Raw genomic sequence first — 14,677 nt, 5'->3', positions numbered from 1 at the left:
CCCCACTCCTGTCCTTGTCTTTTGTATTCTAACCATTCTATTTCAGTAGTGCTCAACCTTCCTTGCCATACTGACCCTGCAATCCCAAAATGCTGGCCCCAAGAGCCAGTGCAGTGCAGTGTTAGAAGGCCACATCATTCAGCCCATAGGGCTCCCAACAGATCTGGAAATTTGGCAGCAGAACAACAACTAATGCTGCTACTGCTCCCCTGCTGCAAAATTTTTGGACCCATGGGGTGACCTTTATGCTAGATGATATGACCTTGTGGGTCAGCTTTGGCCTGCAGGCCAGAGGTTGAGCACCACTGATCTATTTGATACTCTGCTCTGAGCATGTCGTTTCATAGCATCTGGTGAAACAAGTGCTTGTTCACAAAAGCTTACGCACCTCCGATTCAGTTAATCTAAGATGCATCTGCACTCTGCATTCTGCCTGATTTCAAACTGACATGGTTAACTACCTCTCTCTGATATGGAAGAGAAATAGCAAAGTTGGGTCTCAATTTGTTTCAGGTGCAATTAAGAAATCTAATTTTGTCTACCTCATAAGGGGACTCATTTGTTGAGATTAGGACCCCATTACTGTATTGATTCAAATCTAAGATGAGTCCCCTCACATCAGGATGGGGAGAAACGTCTCATTCTTAGATTCACATGGTGGGGAGGGGATTATTGAAGCTCTGACACTGGCCAGGTTGAGGCCAGAGTCCAACCCACAGCACCCCCCTGTCCTACCCCTCCCCTTGAACTCTGCAGCTTCTGCCCCTCCCCAACCCCCTTTATCAGGTGCAGCTTGGCTCCAGCTCAGGTTGGAACCACTCCCGGGCATGGAGCACACAGAAACTTCATCCCCTGTAGCACTGCCACTGCTAGATGGCCCAGCAAGGGCTGCACTTCCACGTGCTATTGCTCTGAGAGAGAGCAGAGTCTGAACTGCATCTGGCATAAGCAGGCATAGAGGTGGGGTAGAAGTGGAAGGAAAGAGGCAGAAACTGAAGGAAGAGAAAAGGGGCAGAGAATGTGGGGAGCTGGGGGTGGGGTGGAAGTTGGTAGCAGGGAACAGGGCAGGAAGGCTGCAGGGGGAAGAAGTGGGGTGGGGAAAGCAGAGGGCAAGGGGGCTACCTGACCGCCCCCCCCAGCCACTCCTTTCCCTAGCAGTGGGAAGGGGACATATTTAAGACAACCTCTGGTTATTACATTCTATACCTTGTAAATTATAATAAATGTATTTTTTTTTCCATATATAGAATCTAATTATTGGGGGAGAGGGGTCATCTTAAATTCAGGACCAACTTAGACTAGAGCAAATATAGTACATAGACTTAGACTATGGACAGATATTCAGTTTCTTCAGGGAGAGTCCCTACGTTGTCAGGAGAAACCAAGAATGTACAGAAGTTCAGAACTTTTCTCCCCAAAAAATTATTTTTTGGGAGAAAAATAATTTTGATACAACCTGAGTGAAGTGGCTCCTGGGAGAATCTCTCTCAGGAGACTATACATCTATACAGAAAGGAGTTCAAAAGAAACTGTTAGGATTCCCCTGGAATTCCAGTGTGTTTTGTTCCCTTCAGCTCCCACAGGGTCAGGGAAAGCATGTGTCAGTCCCAGCCAAGCAGGGACCAGAACATGTCCCCCAAGTGCTTTGGGCTAGAAAAGCCCAGTGCTGAAGTACTTGGGGGGCAGGTTCTGCTCCTGGTTTTCAATGGTTTGTTGTCCACTCAGGACAGACCAAAACCAGCCAACCCACTTCCCGTACCCAGGTAACCCCAGTCCTGACTGAAGCACTTAGGTGTTGGGAACTGAAGATCCTTGCTGAGCTGCAGCTGGGCTGGAACACAGTGTGGAAGATTCAGGGTGGAGAGCTCTGTGCATGGGACAGGCACAGACCTACCCCCTCCTTCCCCTTATGTGACAAGCCCTTCCCCCCTTCCCTGACCTGGCAGACCCCTGCTGGAACTGCAACATTTTGTTTTGGGAAGCATAGCTTCCCGAGAAAAGAGGAGAAAAGCTCAGGATCTCTTCTGTCAAAGCCTCAGCGGAGAGAGAGATGGATGAGGGATCTTGAGACAGAGTTCCTTAGGGGGCAGTCCCAGAGACAATCAGTGCTGACCTGTGTCCTTACCTATGTTACTGTTGCTGGGAAGAAAAAGAAGCCTGCAAAGTGATTTGAGGTGCATGTTCTAGGGAGCCCAAGCAGCCCAGGGGCAGCACTGCAGGATCTCCTTTTCTCAGCTTGAACTTCTGTACAGGTAAGTTTTCCTCTCCAGAAAACAAACTCAGAAGAATTCTTCTGAATGGTTTGAACATGTGTATGTAGCCTTAGCTGCAGTCACCATTTCTCTCCATTAGCGAGTACTCTGCTACTTGTTTATAGACTGAAAAAATTCCCTTTTAAAAGAAAGCTGTTATTAAAAACTAATTTTTATCCATCTTAAAATGTAAGTATGAACTGTAAGACAGACACAGTGTCAAAAACATATCAGAAAAATAAAGGAACTTACCACATTCTGATTCATCAGGTGTGCAACAAATTTTGAGGCTGTTAGACAAAGTTGCTGTAAAATGAACAAACAGTTATACATTGAATTTTCTCTGTGCACAGAACAAGTTCTCAACAAAGTGTTGCAATCTGCCAATTGGGTAAGTCACAATTAACCTTTGGAGGCAACTGTGACAGGATACTGACACCATTATTTTAATATTATAAAAAGGACTGCACCTTTTACAACAAATAGCTTATTGTTACATTAACTGAATAAAGTTATAAGGGTCAATCTTGAAGCTGCAGTGCACAGAATGGACAACAGAAGGGGTCAGGACCCCACATCAAATTAGAGCTTTCTGATAGGTTCTGAAGTGTTACTGGATCTTCGTTTGAACTATATACTGTTGACCACTACTGGAAACAAACCAATAGGACCATTAGTTTTAGGATAATGCTTCTTAAGTTTTTACAAAATTTCTTCTTACATACCTTATCATTTCTGCGATATCCTTTACGAAAATTTAAAATGAGCCTCCTGAGAATCAGTTCTCCAATATTTGGAAATTTTGAATTGATAATTGCTACAAGTGCAGCATAAACGTGGGTAAAGATAGGAGAGGTACTCTGTGCAAGCAATATTGATCTAGCGAGCAATCCCCTGTAAGAAGATGGACACAAGTTTAAGAATCAGAACAAATGTTATCATTAAATATAGTAATTTGTTTATTTCAACATGTTGCAATAATTTGTGTTCCAAGTGGTTACAAGAAGCCTTGTATAGTAATGGCCTTCATACTAAAGAGAAATTACTTGCTTTACAGTAACAGGAGCTCTTTAAGGGCACTTTTTCTAAAATTATGTATGTACCTCAGGCACATAAATTCAGCCGTTTTTAGCCAGCAGTACTCACACGTGCCTTGTTGAACCACAAGTTGTACGCCGAGGGCATGAAGGACAGAGTACATCCAACTGTGCCTTAGTCGCCTGCAGTTTTCCCTCCATGCTGTGTGGCATGCATGGCATGAGTGCACCTGCGCAGCCGCACGTCACACAGCTTAGAGGGAATGCTGGTCTCCTGCTGAGCAGGTAATTCCTTAACACAAAACTCATGGAATAGAAGGTGGAAAGTAAACTGAGGAACATGCTTATAAATGCCATTTCAAAAAACTGCAGCTACTCCAAAATTGGTAACTTTTCTTCTTCTGTCAAGCAACTGTCCACCTGGGATGGACAAGTCCTTTGTGACGAACTGCAAAGCAGCAACAAAATTGCGCAAAAGTTATATCTCAGAATGTCAGGAGAACTGACCCGACCTGTGTTTTGCCAAGTGCAGCTCTAACAGAACTGGAGATCTCTGGAATTGTGCAATGCTTGGATAATGTGCGAACAAGAGATTTAAGGGGCTACTTTACGGATATACAAGATGGATACATTTTTCAGAAACACTGCTGAAGCTGCCTGTACTCTGGTACTGCATGCCTAATCACAGCAGGTCCATGTTAGATATCCTATAACATGTCTTGTACAGTTTCAAACCCTGGAAACCACCTTGTTCAGCCTCTCTACTATGGCCACAACCTGAATGATATCATTTAATATAAGTAAAAGGTTAAGGAAGATCTTGTGCGAGGGTGTGGAGCAATGACTGGCTTGGACACCTGAAGTTTTACTCCATCACCAGGAATTTAGGATCTCCTTAAGAAAATCTTGCTTGGATAGAGAAGTAAAGGGGAGGGGGACACATTCTAAACTTGTATCCATCTCATCTTTCATGAGATGGTCTATCCAAGCACCTAGTACTTAAAACAAGATACTCCTGCTCCTTTCATTAGGGACAATATAATGATGAAGATATGTGGGCGGTCATTCTTGGTAGCTGCTCTTCAGTTCTGGAACTCTCTCCCCCTTAAGGACCATCAGCCCAAGCATAGACATCTTTGGGAAGCATTTTAAGACCTTATTTGGGCAGGATTTTATCAGGTGCAATTATTTTTTGAGGACATGCGCAGCACATAGATCCTCAGTGTGGGGGGGTGAGAGGTAAAGAATCAGCAGATGGAACACCTGTTTTGGAATGAAGTGTTTTCCTTAGCAACACAGGCACTCCAAGTGTCCACCTGTGGTTTGTGTACCTTTTCTACATGAGGAGTACACACTGACTGCAGATGACCATTCAAGGAGACCATTCTGGTTCAGTGGTACTAAAGTGATTAAGTCACTGGTAGACAACAGGGTGAAACCATAAAAAAATAGCACCCCACAGATTTTATTCTCATCTGGAAGCAGACAACAGAAAAGACCATCTCAAGCAGAAACAAGGCTGGGAGGAACCAAAGTGCAGTAGAAACACCCAGTCCTTTAAGCCCAAAGCACAAAGGCGGCAGTTGGATATTTAGGGATAGTGCTAGCCAAAAAGTTTATGAACTTTGTGCACATTCTACTGTATGTACCTAAGACAATCACTCAAAGAATCACTGTTCAAAACTATGCTTTTATTATTATGACCACATTAATGTTAATAAAAGGATCATAATATTTTTAAATGAGTTAAAGTCACTAGTGGATTTTGAGAAACAAAACATTTTAAAGTAAGTGTCCTAGCTCTTTTCTTTGTTTACCTTTATCTTCCTCTTATGAAAATCTTAGTTTATATAACCCTTGTTTTGCAAAATAAACAGCCACTTTAAAAAGAATGTAAATGTTCAAAATACAGTACAGTGCAAGTATTACAGCACAGTGAGCCCCCTCAAATGTAAGAATTCCTGGACAAGCCATTTTATTTTAATCTAGTAAAACACTTCAAATTTTCACTTTTTACTGAAAATCAGGTGCAATCTATACTTCCAGTTATGCTTCTAAGAAAATTAAAAGTAAGATCCTTTTGGAAATCCTTACTGGGCTGATGAAAAGAATTAAAAAAAAAAAAGTCAGCTCAGTAAGGAAAAGAAGTCTGCTTTTTTAACTGTACACCTTATTTTAGAAAAACAAATTAGAGACAAACATTTCAATGAACACAATAAAAAATAACTAAGAAGTGGGTAGAAGCAGTTCTGCTGCAAGGATGCTACACAGATAGATCATGAACATCAAGAAAAGTTTAAAGTAAGAAAAAAAAAGATCAGACTGCTACCAACTCTAGCTAATATATTCTGAAAACTTAAGGCATAGAATATAGTGTTAAATAAAATCTGAGAGAAGATATTTTTTAAATGAGGTTTTAAACTTGTACCTCAAAATATAGATTGAGGTGGCATAGCTATATTTTAAAAAATAGATATTTTAAAGAAAACCCAAGCTACAAATATCTTGTAGAAATAATTCAGCCGTTACTCCATGGTTTTTTTTTAATCCTAGTACTTCAGAAGCATGTGAAAACAGGCCCTGTGTCTTAGGACTACCTTGTTTTTCTGCTTATTCCTCAGCTGCAACAATAACATTGTTTGGGAAAGAATAATCCTTTCCACTACAGCTAATTAAAGGTAAACACAAAATTATTAATCGATACAACAAATAAGACATATGTAAAAAGGCAAAGACTTTTGTTGGCGATACTTCTTACTGTTCTAATTGCACGGCTGGGATAGATTTGGACAAGTTTTTGAATGCAAAGCACTTTTCATCAGGTCTGAAGGAAACAGCAGGCACCGTAATGATTAAAAACAGTATGAAGGGCTATAAAAGTGGAAAAAAAATATCCAGCAGTAGCAGACAAAGTAACAGAAAAAAGATCATTTGATTACTGGGAGATCAAGCACTTTCAAAAGAGAACATTATTACCTATCATGTGACAAAAGATTTTCAAAAGTTGGGTAGATTATAGTATGCTATGAAGTCAGTATCAGTGTGCAGTTTTTGGTTCTTAATGTTCAGCCACCTTACGAATTTTTGTTCCCAGGCTCACCTTCTGAAAGCATTTTTTAATTTTCTCTTGAGTACGAGGATAGTGAGGTCAGAAAGGGAATGGCTGTCCTGTGAAAAACACACTTCTGCTAGTGTTTGTGCATCTGTCTCTTACATTTTTCCTATCCAAGTTCATTCTGGTACATAATTTCTGTCTAGTTTTACCCACATAGTTTCTATGAGAGCATTTAGGGTGCTGATCAGATATACTGCACCATATTTTGGGGAAAGTAATGTTAGGATCCAAGGATTCTGATGGGCTTCTTGTGTGTGTGTGGGGGGGGGGGCTGCTTGCAGTAGCACTGGAGATGTGTTGACAGGTTTTGCATTATTAAAGCTCAGTGCTTGAACATGGGGATCTGGGACAGACACTGCATAAACCGGTTTGAGCCAAATCAGTTAAGTCTGATGCTACATTCTACGACATTTATCTTAAAACGGTTTTGGCCATTTTAAAACTGGTTTAATATGCACTGAATGTCTGTTCTGTTACAGGTTCAAACCTGTTTCTAATCACTTAAACTGACTTTTGCGTAATGTCTGTCCCTAGCCAGGCAGTTTACTTCTGATGAACCAGACAAGATAAAAGGTTGTTTGAAAACCAGGAGAGGAAGAGCTGGGTATATTTCTCTCAAGGTACGATCTTTGTGGTGTATAAGCTGTACAGGCAAATTTTCTATGAGTCACAAATGGTTTCAGTGTAGCTCCTATGAATCCTGGTAGCACTTCAGTGATGGTACCAGAGTTGGATATGAAGGGTCTGCCATGGTTACCTTGGGAGCATACAAAAAGTTTCTGGGGTAGAACAGGAGGGGATTAGTGAAAATAGTTTTTCCTGAAGCTGGTATGGAAAAAATTGGTATTTTCCAGTTTCAGAGCAAGTACTGATATGGGGGCCCTTCCAAAGTTCTTTACAGTACTTCATTTCAGAGTTGTCTGTCGGCCTAATTAAATGTAGTCTTGATAGATGACTTTTGTCCACTGGCTTAATTTGTTGGATCTTAGGGACTGTATGGCTTTACTCTGAGGGAGAGAGGCTGTAGTGGTCTTGGTTTTATTAAGAATTTCACTGTTAGCTTTCTTCCTGAAACAGTAGATGTAGTAGTCCAATGTATGGTTTTGTCTGCTAGGAGATGTTCAGTCCAATTTTTGTTGTTGTTTACTCTATCTGTGGTGTCATGGGGGCTGTCAGAGGTGTTTCTATACTGGCTGTGGAAGTATTCTTTCAGGCCTAGTCTCCCAAAGAATTCTTCTAGTTGTCTGCACTCTATTGTCAGGCTGTTTTTCTGGACAGAAATTCGGGCCTTTGGAAAGTATATGCATTTCAGAGTAGGAAAGTGTTGTGATAAGTTAATGATGTCAGTGGTCTAGGTGTTGCTATCCTGATTCTCTCCTGTGTTGCTTATAACTTGTGTTTCTAAGTAATGCCATCAACATTACAGGTCATAGAGAAAAGTAGGATGCTCCAAAACTCAGAATAATTTTCGATGCGTTTCCCAGATGCACCAACACACCTTTTAAATATAATAAGCTTTTAACCAACAGCTATGTACAGAAGTATTTTTTCTGTAAAAATCAGACCTTTGACAGAAAAAAGCAGGTTGGTTATCAAGTGGTGGTCAAACTTTCTGATTTCCTGTGCAGTTAAGGACAAAGAGACCACTGATAATAATATAATCCAATTCAGCAAAACTAATAGATTTTTATCAATATACAAACTCAACCCTATGTTAAAAGGGGAACACGACTGTTTAAGCACCCTGGCAAAGCTTTGAGGAAGCCTGCAAAATACCTGTTACAAGTCAATGTTTTCAGAAGCTTGTTGTCAGGAGCAACAATTTAACTCAGAAGATAAAATGGCTACATTAAGCTTTTGACATGAACCTAAATAATTAAGGAAGCCATCTCATCCCTTTCTGTGCCATTAAATTACAGTAATCATGAACACATCAATCTAATACATTTGTCAAGTGCCACACTAATTCTGGTTTGTCCTCCCAATTTAAAAGTCTTACATAAAAGCTAACACAACACACACAAGCTAGTCTGCAATATAGAAGTTAACTCGTCTCTTTGAAACTATGGGAAGTTCAACAGGAATTCTGCATGACCAAAAAACAAGCAATCAGAACCAAAATGGGCAAGCAAGATTTACTTCTAGATTAGAATTTCAACTGTAGCCTTTTCTGAATTTGTAGAGCCAAATTAAGAACTCCAAGACCAGGAACATTTTAATGCAATCTAAATTAAGAGATCTGGAAGACTGCTTGCGTGTAATGAGGTATTACTAAATATAAAGAGTTACACAATTGGACACAAAGCATCACATTTTCATTCTAAAATTCCCTTTTCTCCCAGAATTTTTTTTCTGATTAGAAAATGCCAATTTTTCAAAGTAGAGGAAAAAATGATGCATTTCAATGGAATGTTATACTAGAAAAAGATTCAAAAGGCCTTTTCACTTTATCAGTAAGACTAGTCTTCATTTAGAAATTTAAATTTTAAAAGAAAAATGATACTATATTATAAAGTATGGGGAAAAAAGTAATTTCCCCAAGAAATTTTTGGATTCATTTTTGTTCTGGTTCAGAAGGAAACCAAATTTCAAAATTTTACATTTTCCATTAAATGAAAATTCCAATTTTAATTTTCCAATTACTCTCAAAAGTATTAATACAACACCATTTTTTCCTAACACAGGCACATGAATATTTATTGCATGAACATTATGTAAAGATGATAATCTTACAATTGTATCTATAATCCTCCATTCTTACCCGTACCAAGCTACTACCTACAGCACTAACTTATAACTGATTTCTGATAGAGGGCTCAGCGGAAGCAGCAGCAACCTGCGTGGAGAGTCCCTGCTAAACTGGGGCTTAACACTTTCTTCTGGAGATAAAAAGCAGTGAAGGTACGTTTCCTTTCTGGTTTTCATGAATGGTGCATTTGATTTTTTTTTTTTTTTAAAAACAGCTTGCTTTTGCATTACAGGTTTAGGGTGCCTGCTGCCATGCAGGTAGGTCAAGTCCCCTTAAAGAGTCCTTCAGATAACCCAAACAATAGTCTGTAAGGGGCCCGAGTACCTGCAGCCACTGTCTGGTTTGCTCCATTGGGAGTCTCTCTCTCAGTTCTCATATCACAAAACAATAATCCTTGGTAGAAACAAATAAGTACAGCAAACTTTTACCCTTTCTCCAGACAGCAGGAGAGGGACACATTTGTTCTGGCCCTTCCTAGAGGCGAGCTCTTCTGGATTCAGTCTGTTTCCTGACTACAAACTGCTCCTTCCCCCAGCTCACGAGCCTTGCTTGGGCTTAATTACTAGGCCTGGGCGAATAGGAAAGTATTTGATTCAGATGATTCGGAGGACAGTGATTCAATTCAGAGATTTAGATCACTGTCCCAAATCGATTTGACTGAATCGGCTTCAGAAGATTCAGCAATTCGGCCATAGACCATAAACCGGGGGGGGAGGGAAATCACTGAAATACCTGTAACTGTCATTTTTTGGGAAAATTTGGATGAAAACAGCAGGGACAGTTAGGTCGGTGCTGGTTAGATCTCTGTCTGTCCACCTGTTTCTGGACCAGCTGCTCGCCCCTCTTTTGCTCAGGCAGGAACAGCTCAAAGAAGTGACAGAAAGGCTGCAGACAGAAGCTTATACGCTGTTTCTATGCTCTTCCCCCAGAGCACTGCGATTGGGAGGGGACTCAGGGAAAGATCACAGTCACTGGCAAGCTACAGATGGCAGACCCCTATCCCCGTCTCAATTTCTGTTCCCCAGAAAGGACTGCCTTTCTAATCTTTTCCAAATCAATTTGCAGGTTTTTTTTGGTCTCCTGATTCAATTCAGATTTGGTGATTTAGCCTCCAAATTGGGCCAAATCTTCTCCCAGGTGAGTCAGTGATTGAAGCTTCACACTCCCCTACCAACTACCCCAAGGTTGGCAGTCCTACTCTCACAGCTAGAGAGTATGCCCTGCTACATACAGATTAAAAAAACCCAACAGTTAAATTCTAGCCGTATAACTTTAATGGATATACTAGTGGTTTTCAACTTTTTGGACTCCAGGCACCCCTCTATAACTTTTGTGAATTAAGTGGTACCCAATTTGAAAAACGAACATATATATTGCAGTTCTTATCTCCCTGCAAAGGCAGTGGGGGTGGGGTAATCAGCCTGAGCTACAGCCTCAGACTGTGCTTATCTGCTTACTTCCTCACACTTTCAAAAGGATCTGACAGCACCTCAGGGTGCCACATCACCCTAGCTGAGAATCACTAGGTAATACCAATCTTCAGAAAAAGAGTATGCAATTATTACAGAACTAACATGTTTTTCTTTCCTAAGTATTTGAGGATTTATTTTTTCCTATTTTATAATCTTTTCTTTTGTGTGTTATAATTTATTTCTTCTTTGAAAATAAGATGTAAAATAAGCAAAAATTAAAATACAAGTGTTCGCACACATTCAAACAGGCTTAGCAGGAAAATAACAGAATAATAATAAGAAAAAAAAGAAATCAACGTTTTTGCAGAGAAAGCACAAAGGACTAAAAAGACTATTATAGCTTCCTAATTGCAAGCATATATGGAGACAAATGAAAACAGAAATGCTTAACTATTTATTGAATAAAATAAATCATCTGAAGCTTACCTTCCTCTCACAATATTTTCTTGAAGAAGTTCATAGATAATATTTTCTATATTAGAAACATTGATCTTATTGACAAGACCATTGATTGACTTCTTCAGGGCTTCCCAGCTCATCCTTTGATATGCTAAGCTATTATGAAAACATTATAAAATTACTAATATCAGTAAATCTGAGGTACCATAAATGTTTACTACTAATTTCATTTCACTACAGCCCAAAACACCAGTGTTTATAACACATTTCATCTTCCCCAGCTTTGATTCCACAATTGTACTGATCAACAGGGATCCTGGTTTTCCCCCATTAAAAAATAAATAAATTGCAAATTCTCTGATTAAAACCCCCAAATCCATGATTAAAATGAAATGACCCTTGTTCCTCCCCCTGATTTACCCCACTTCCCCGCACCCCCTGACCTGCTGGTGACCCTTACTCCACCCCACTGTCCCCTGATTCCACCCCCAGCCCTGCCAGAGGGGGCCCCCAGCTGCCAGGGATATGGGGCCACAGTCCACTGCCCTCAGCTGGAGTTGGCGGCTGCTGCAGCAGAGCAGAGCCTGGCTCCCTGCTGCTACCTGCCTTCTGTGGGCAGAGAGGGCAGCTCCCCACCACTGCGCACACTCCCGGGGGGGTCAGGGGAGACCCATGCCCCCCAGATCTGTGTGCAGGCTGCCTGCTGCAGGCTCAGACTTCCCCCTGTTGCCTTCTCCTGGGGTCTCCACAGCCCAGTGGGTGCAACCCGTTACTGCAGGGCAGTGTGGGGCCCACACAGGAAAGCTGCCTGCTACTGCAAGCTCTGCGCTGTCGTAGCAATGCATCCCCTACATGCAGGACTGCAGTAGGGGGCACACCCCTGAGCTGCCACCCGCTCTGCTGCTGTGCATGCAAGGAGTACGTAGCCAGGGCAGCACAGAGCTTGCAGAGGCAAGGAGCCTCCACAGCCCTGCTGTGCCCTTCAGTGCTGGGTTACACCTGCCAGGCTGCAGAGGCCCAGGAGGAGAGCAGCAGGGCAGGAGCCCAAGCTCACAGCAGGCAGCCTGCGCCTGCCTCCACCCCATGCATAGATCTGGGGGGCACAGGTCCTCCCAACCCCCAGGAGTGTGCTTAGTGGTGGGAAGCCAGCCTCTCTCACCCGGCCTTCCAGACAAACTGCCCAGAGCCCCATCCTGCTCCCTGCTGGGGCCCTACCATTGCATATTACAGTCCCGCTGGGTCCCAACCCCCACACACCAGCTGGGTAGCAGCCCCAGCCCTACCCAACTCCCTCCTCTGTGCCCCCCCCCCCCCCCACACTTATTGAATATGTCAGATAAAGGAGAAGACAGCTTCTAATGAATAGTTATTACATCAATTTACATTCCAAATCTTGGTCTCTTATAGCAAAACTTTAGTTTTGCTTTTTTGTGCTTTCCTTCTTCAATAAATATTGTTAACTGTGAAATTTTAATTTGACTTGCCTGTTCTTATCAGTAATTTGCTCTTGCATCATCTTCAGCTTTGCTGGAGGAATGTATGCTCCACCAGTACGGGTGAGGATTGGATCCAAATCTTCCTTCCTCTTCTTTGAAGGGGGTTCATTTTGAACAAATGAGTTCTGGGATGATGATCTTTCTGGACTTTTTCTATCAGGTGAAGGTAATTTTCGCTGTTTCCTCCGATCAGAATCCCTGTCTGCCCTCTTCTCTTGATGCTTCTCTCTCTCCCCACTCCTAAAAGTCAAGATTCCAGATTTTAGAGTAATGGTTTTGTTGTCAACTGAAACAGTAACTATCAAGAGCTATATTAACAAGCATGAATACAATTTTCCATTTCAGAAATACTGATGCTAACCTTGTTTCATAAGTTTTGTGATCATGTCTTCTTCCTGAATCTTCTTTATCATACTTGCCATTAGAGTAACCTCTGTCTCTGGAGTACCGCTCATCCTCTTCAGATCTATCCCCAAATCACAAGCACAAGTCTTTAGTATATTCTTATTTCACCTCTGATTTATAAGTGCTGTACTAGCCACCTGATGTATATTTAGTAGTTGTTCCTTGCAAACTTACAAATATTTGAAAATGTTGGTAGGTCACATTTTTCCACCAATGACTTGCATTTCACTATTAACTATACAAAGAGAGTAATATATTTTATAGACATAGGCACAATACTTTTGATTTTTATTTCACTATTGATTTGAAGTGTGTACTTTCCATCTTGAATACAAGATGGAAAACGTACTTTATAAACCCTATGCTACTGGAGGGGAAAAAAAATTAACAAGCATTTCTTTAATAATAGAGTAATCCTAAGGAATTGTAGCAAAAAGAAAATTTATGATCTGCTGAATGAAAGCATTCACTTAATTTAGTTTGGTGGGGCTGCTAAACATAATATACATTGGCATAATTGTTTTAAACACTCTCGTACTGGATTTGCTGCAAATAAAATGTGAAATTAAAAGAAAGTTACCAAGACTGCATCTCCTGCCTTATATAAATGGTAGACTGAACATGAAATGGCATTTCTAAGTCTCCCACTGGGATTCATAATCTTGCTATAAAATAAAAATTGGCAAAGTAACATAGGGACCTCAAGCAAGAGACTGAAATCTATTTTCCATTTAAAATATTTTCAGTATTTAATGTTTTAAAATTATTAGGCATGATTACTTCATTTAAAAATATTTAATTACAAATCCCCCCTACACACAGACACTTGCTGCATCAACAACTGCTGTTTCCCATTTCATTAATAAATAAAAAATATGTAACAAAACACATTTAAGTTTTATTTATCTAATTTTATGTGGATAAAGTTAACACAGAATTTTATTTACCATTAAAGAACTACTAAATAAATAATTTTTACCTATCTTCTGGAGAGGCACTTCTTTGGCAAGAACTGTAGCTTTCTTTGTTTTCATAACTGGAGCCATGCTTAAAAAAAAAAAAAAAAAAAAAATCAAATTACTTTAAATGATGATACTTCATATGCAATATATATTTACTGACACACAATTACCTTTTAAGATTAAAGATTATTTTATGTAATCTTTTCCTCTTCCACCTCACACCTGTTATGTCATTCCCCATACTTTAAACAGATGCCTAACTACATAGTTGTTTGACAGTTATCCATTCTTTCCTACCTCTACAAAACCATCAGTTACTTGCTTTTCCCCATAATATTTTCCCAACTATTTCCCAAATGATCTCTCTCTCACTGAACTGGTGCTACTGCCTCGAACTGTATTTGTTCCCTTATATTGTGCCCTTATTTCTATAGGTTCTGCATATTTCTGTCATTTAAGCAATCCAATAAAGGCAGTTTTCAAAGGACTCGACCTTTGCAAATAATGCTGGTTATGTCAAAAAACAAGAAATTAATAGCAAAGTTTATGAACCATTCAGAGACAATAAATAACTCTGAGCTTCACACAACAATTCCAAGTTGTCAAAAGCACAACCCATCTAAGTTAATCAGAGAGGTTCAGAAATTAATTGTACTATAGCTAACAATTTTGGAACACGTGTCTTTTCCATATAAACATTTCTCTCTTTCCCTTGTTGATTATTATTTTTGGATTCATCAGAACTAGAAATTAATACCACTGAAACAATAAACTAGAGAACACTTCACTT

General features: G+C 40.3%; 1 protein-coding gene across 2 annotated transcripts in view; it reads right to left on the bottom strand.

Moving 5' to 3' along the window:
- CWC22 (CWC22 spliceosome associated protein) overlaps window positions 1-14,677 on the bottom strand; it is a 77,046-nt gene that overhangs the window by 50,297 nt on the left and 12,072 nt on the right. For both annotated transcript variants that reach the window (XM_090045310.1, XM_090045309.1), the window contains exons 2-7: window positions 13,905-13,972; window positions 12,882-12,986; window positions 12,509-12,760; window positions 11,052-11,180; window positions 2,978-3,146; window positions 2,505-2,558 (exon numbers count right to left, since the gene is read on the bottom strand). In XM_090045310.1, coding sequence (XP_089901436.1) covers window positions 2,505-2,558; window positions 2,978-3,146; window positions 11,052-11,180; window positions 12,509-12,760; window positions 12,882-12,986; window positions 13,905-13,972 — 777 coding nt within the window. The remainder of the gene's footprint in view (window positions 1-2,504; window positions 2,559-2,977; window positions 3,147-11,051; window positions 11,181-12,508; window positions 12,761-12,881; window positions 12,987-13,904; window positions 13,973-14,677) is intronic.

Source organism: Crocodylus siamensis, chromosome 4 (assembly GCF_052110815.1).
Source record: "Crocodylus siamensis isolate JL-2025a chromosome 4, ASM5211081v1, whole genome shotgun sequence".
Lineage (NCBI taxonomy): Eukaryota > Metazoa > Chordata > Crocodylia > Crocodylidae > Crocodylus > Crocodylus siamensis.
The sequence above is the reverse complement of the archived record's forward strand: the minus strand, read 5'-3'. Positions and strand labels throughout refer to the sequence as shown.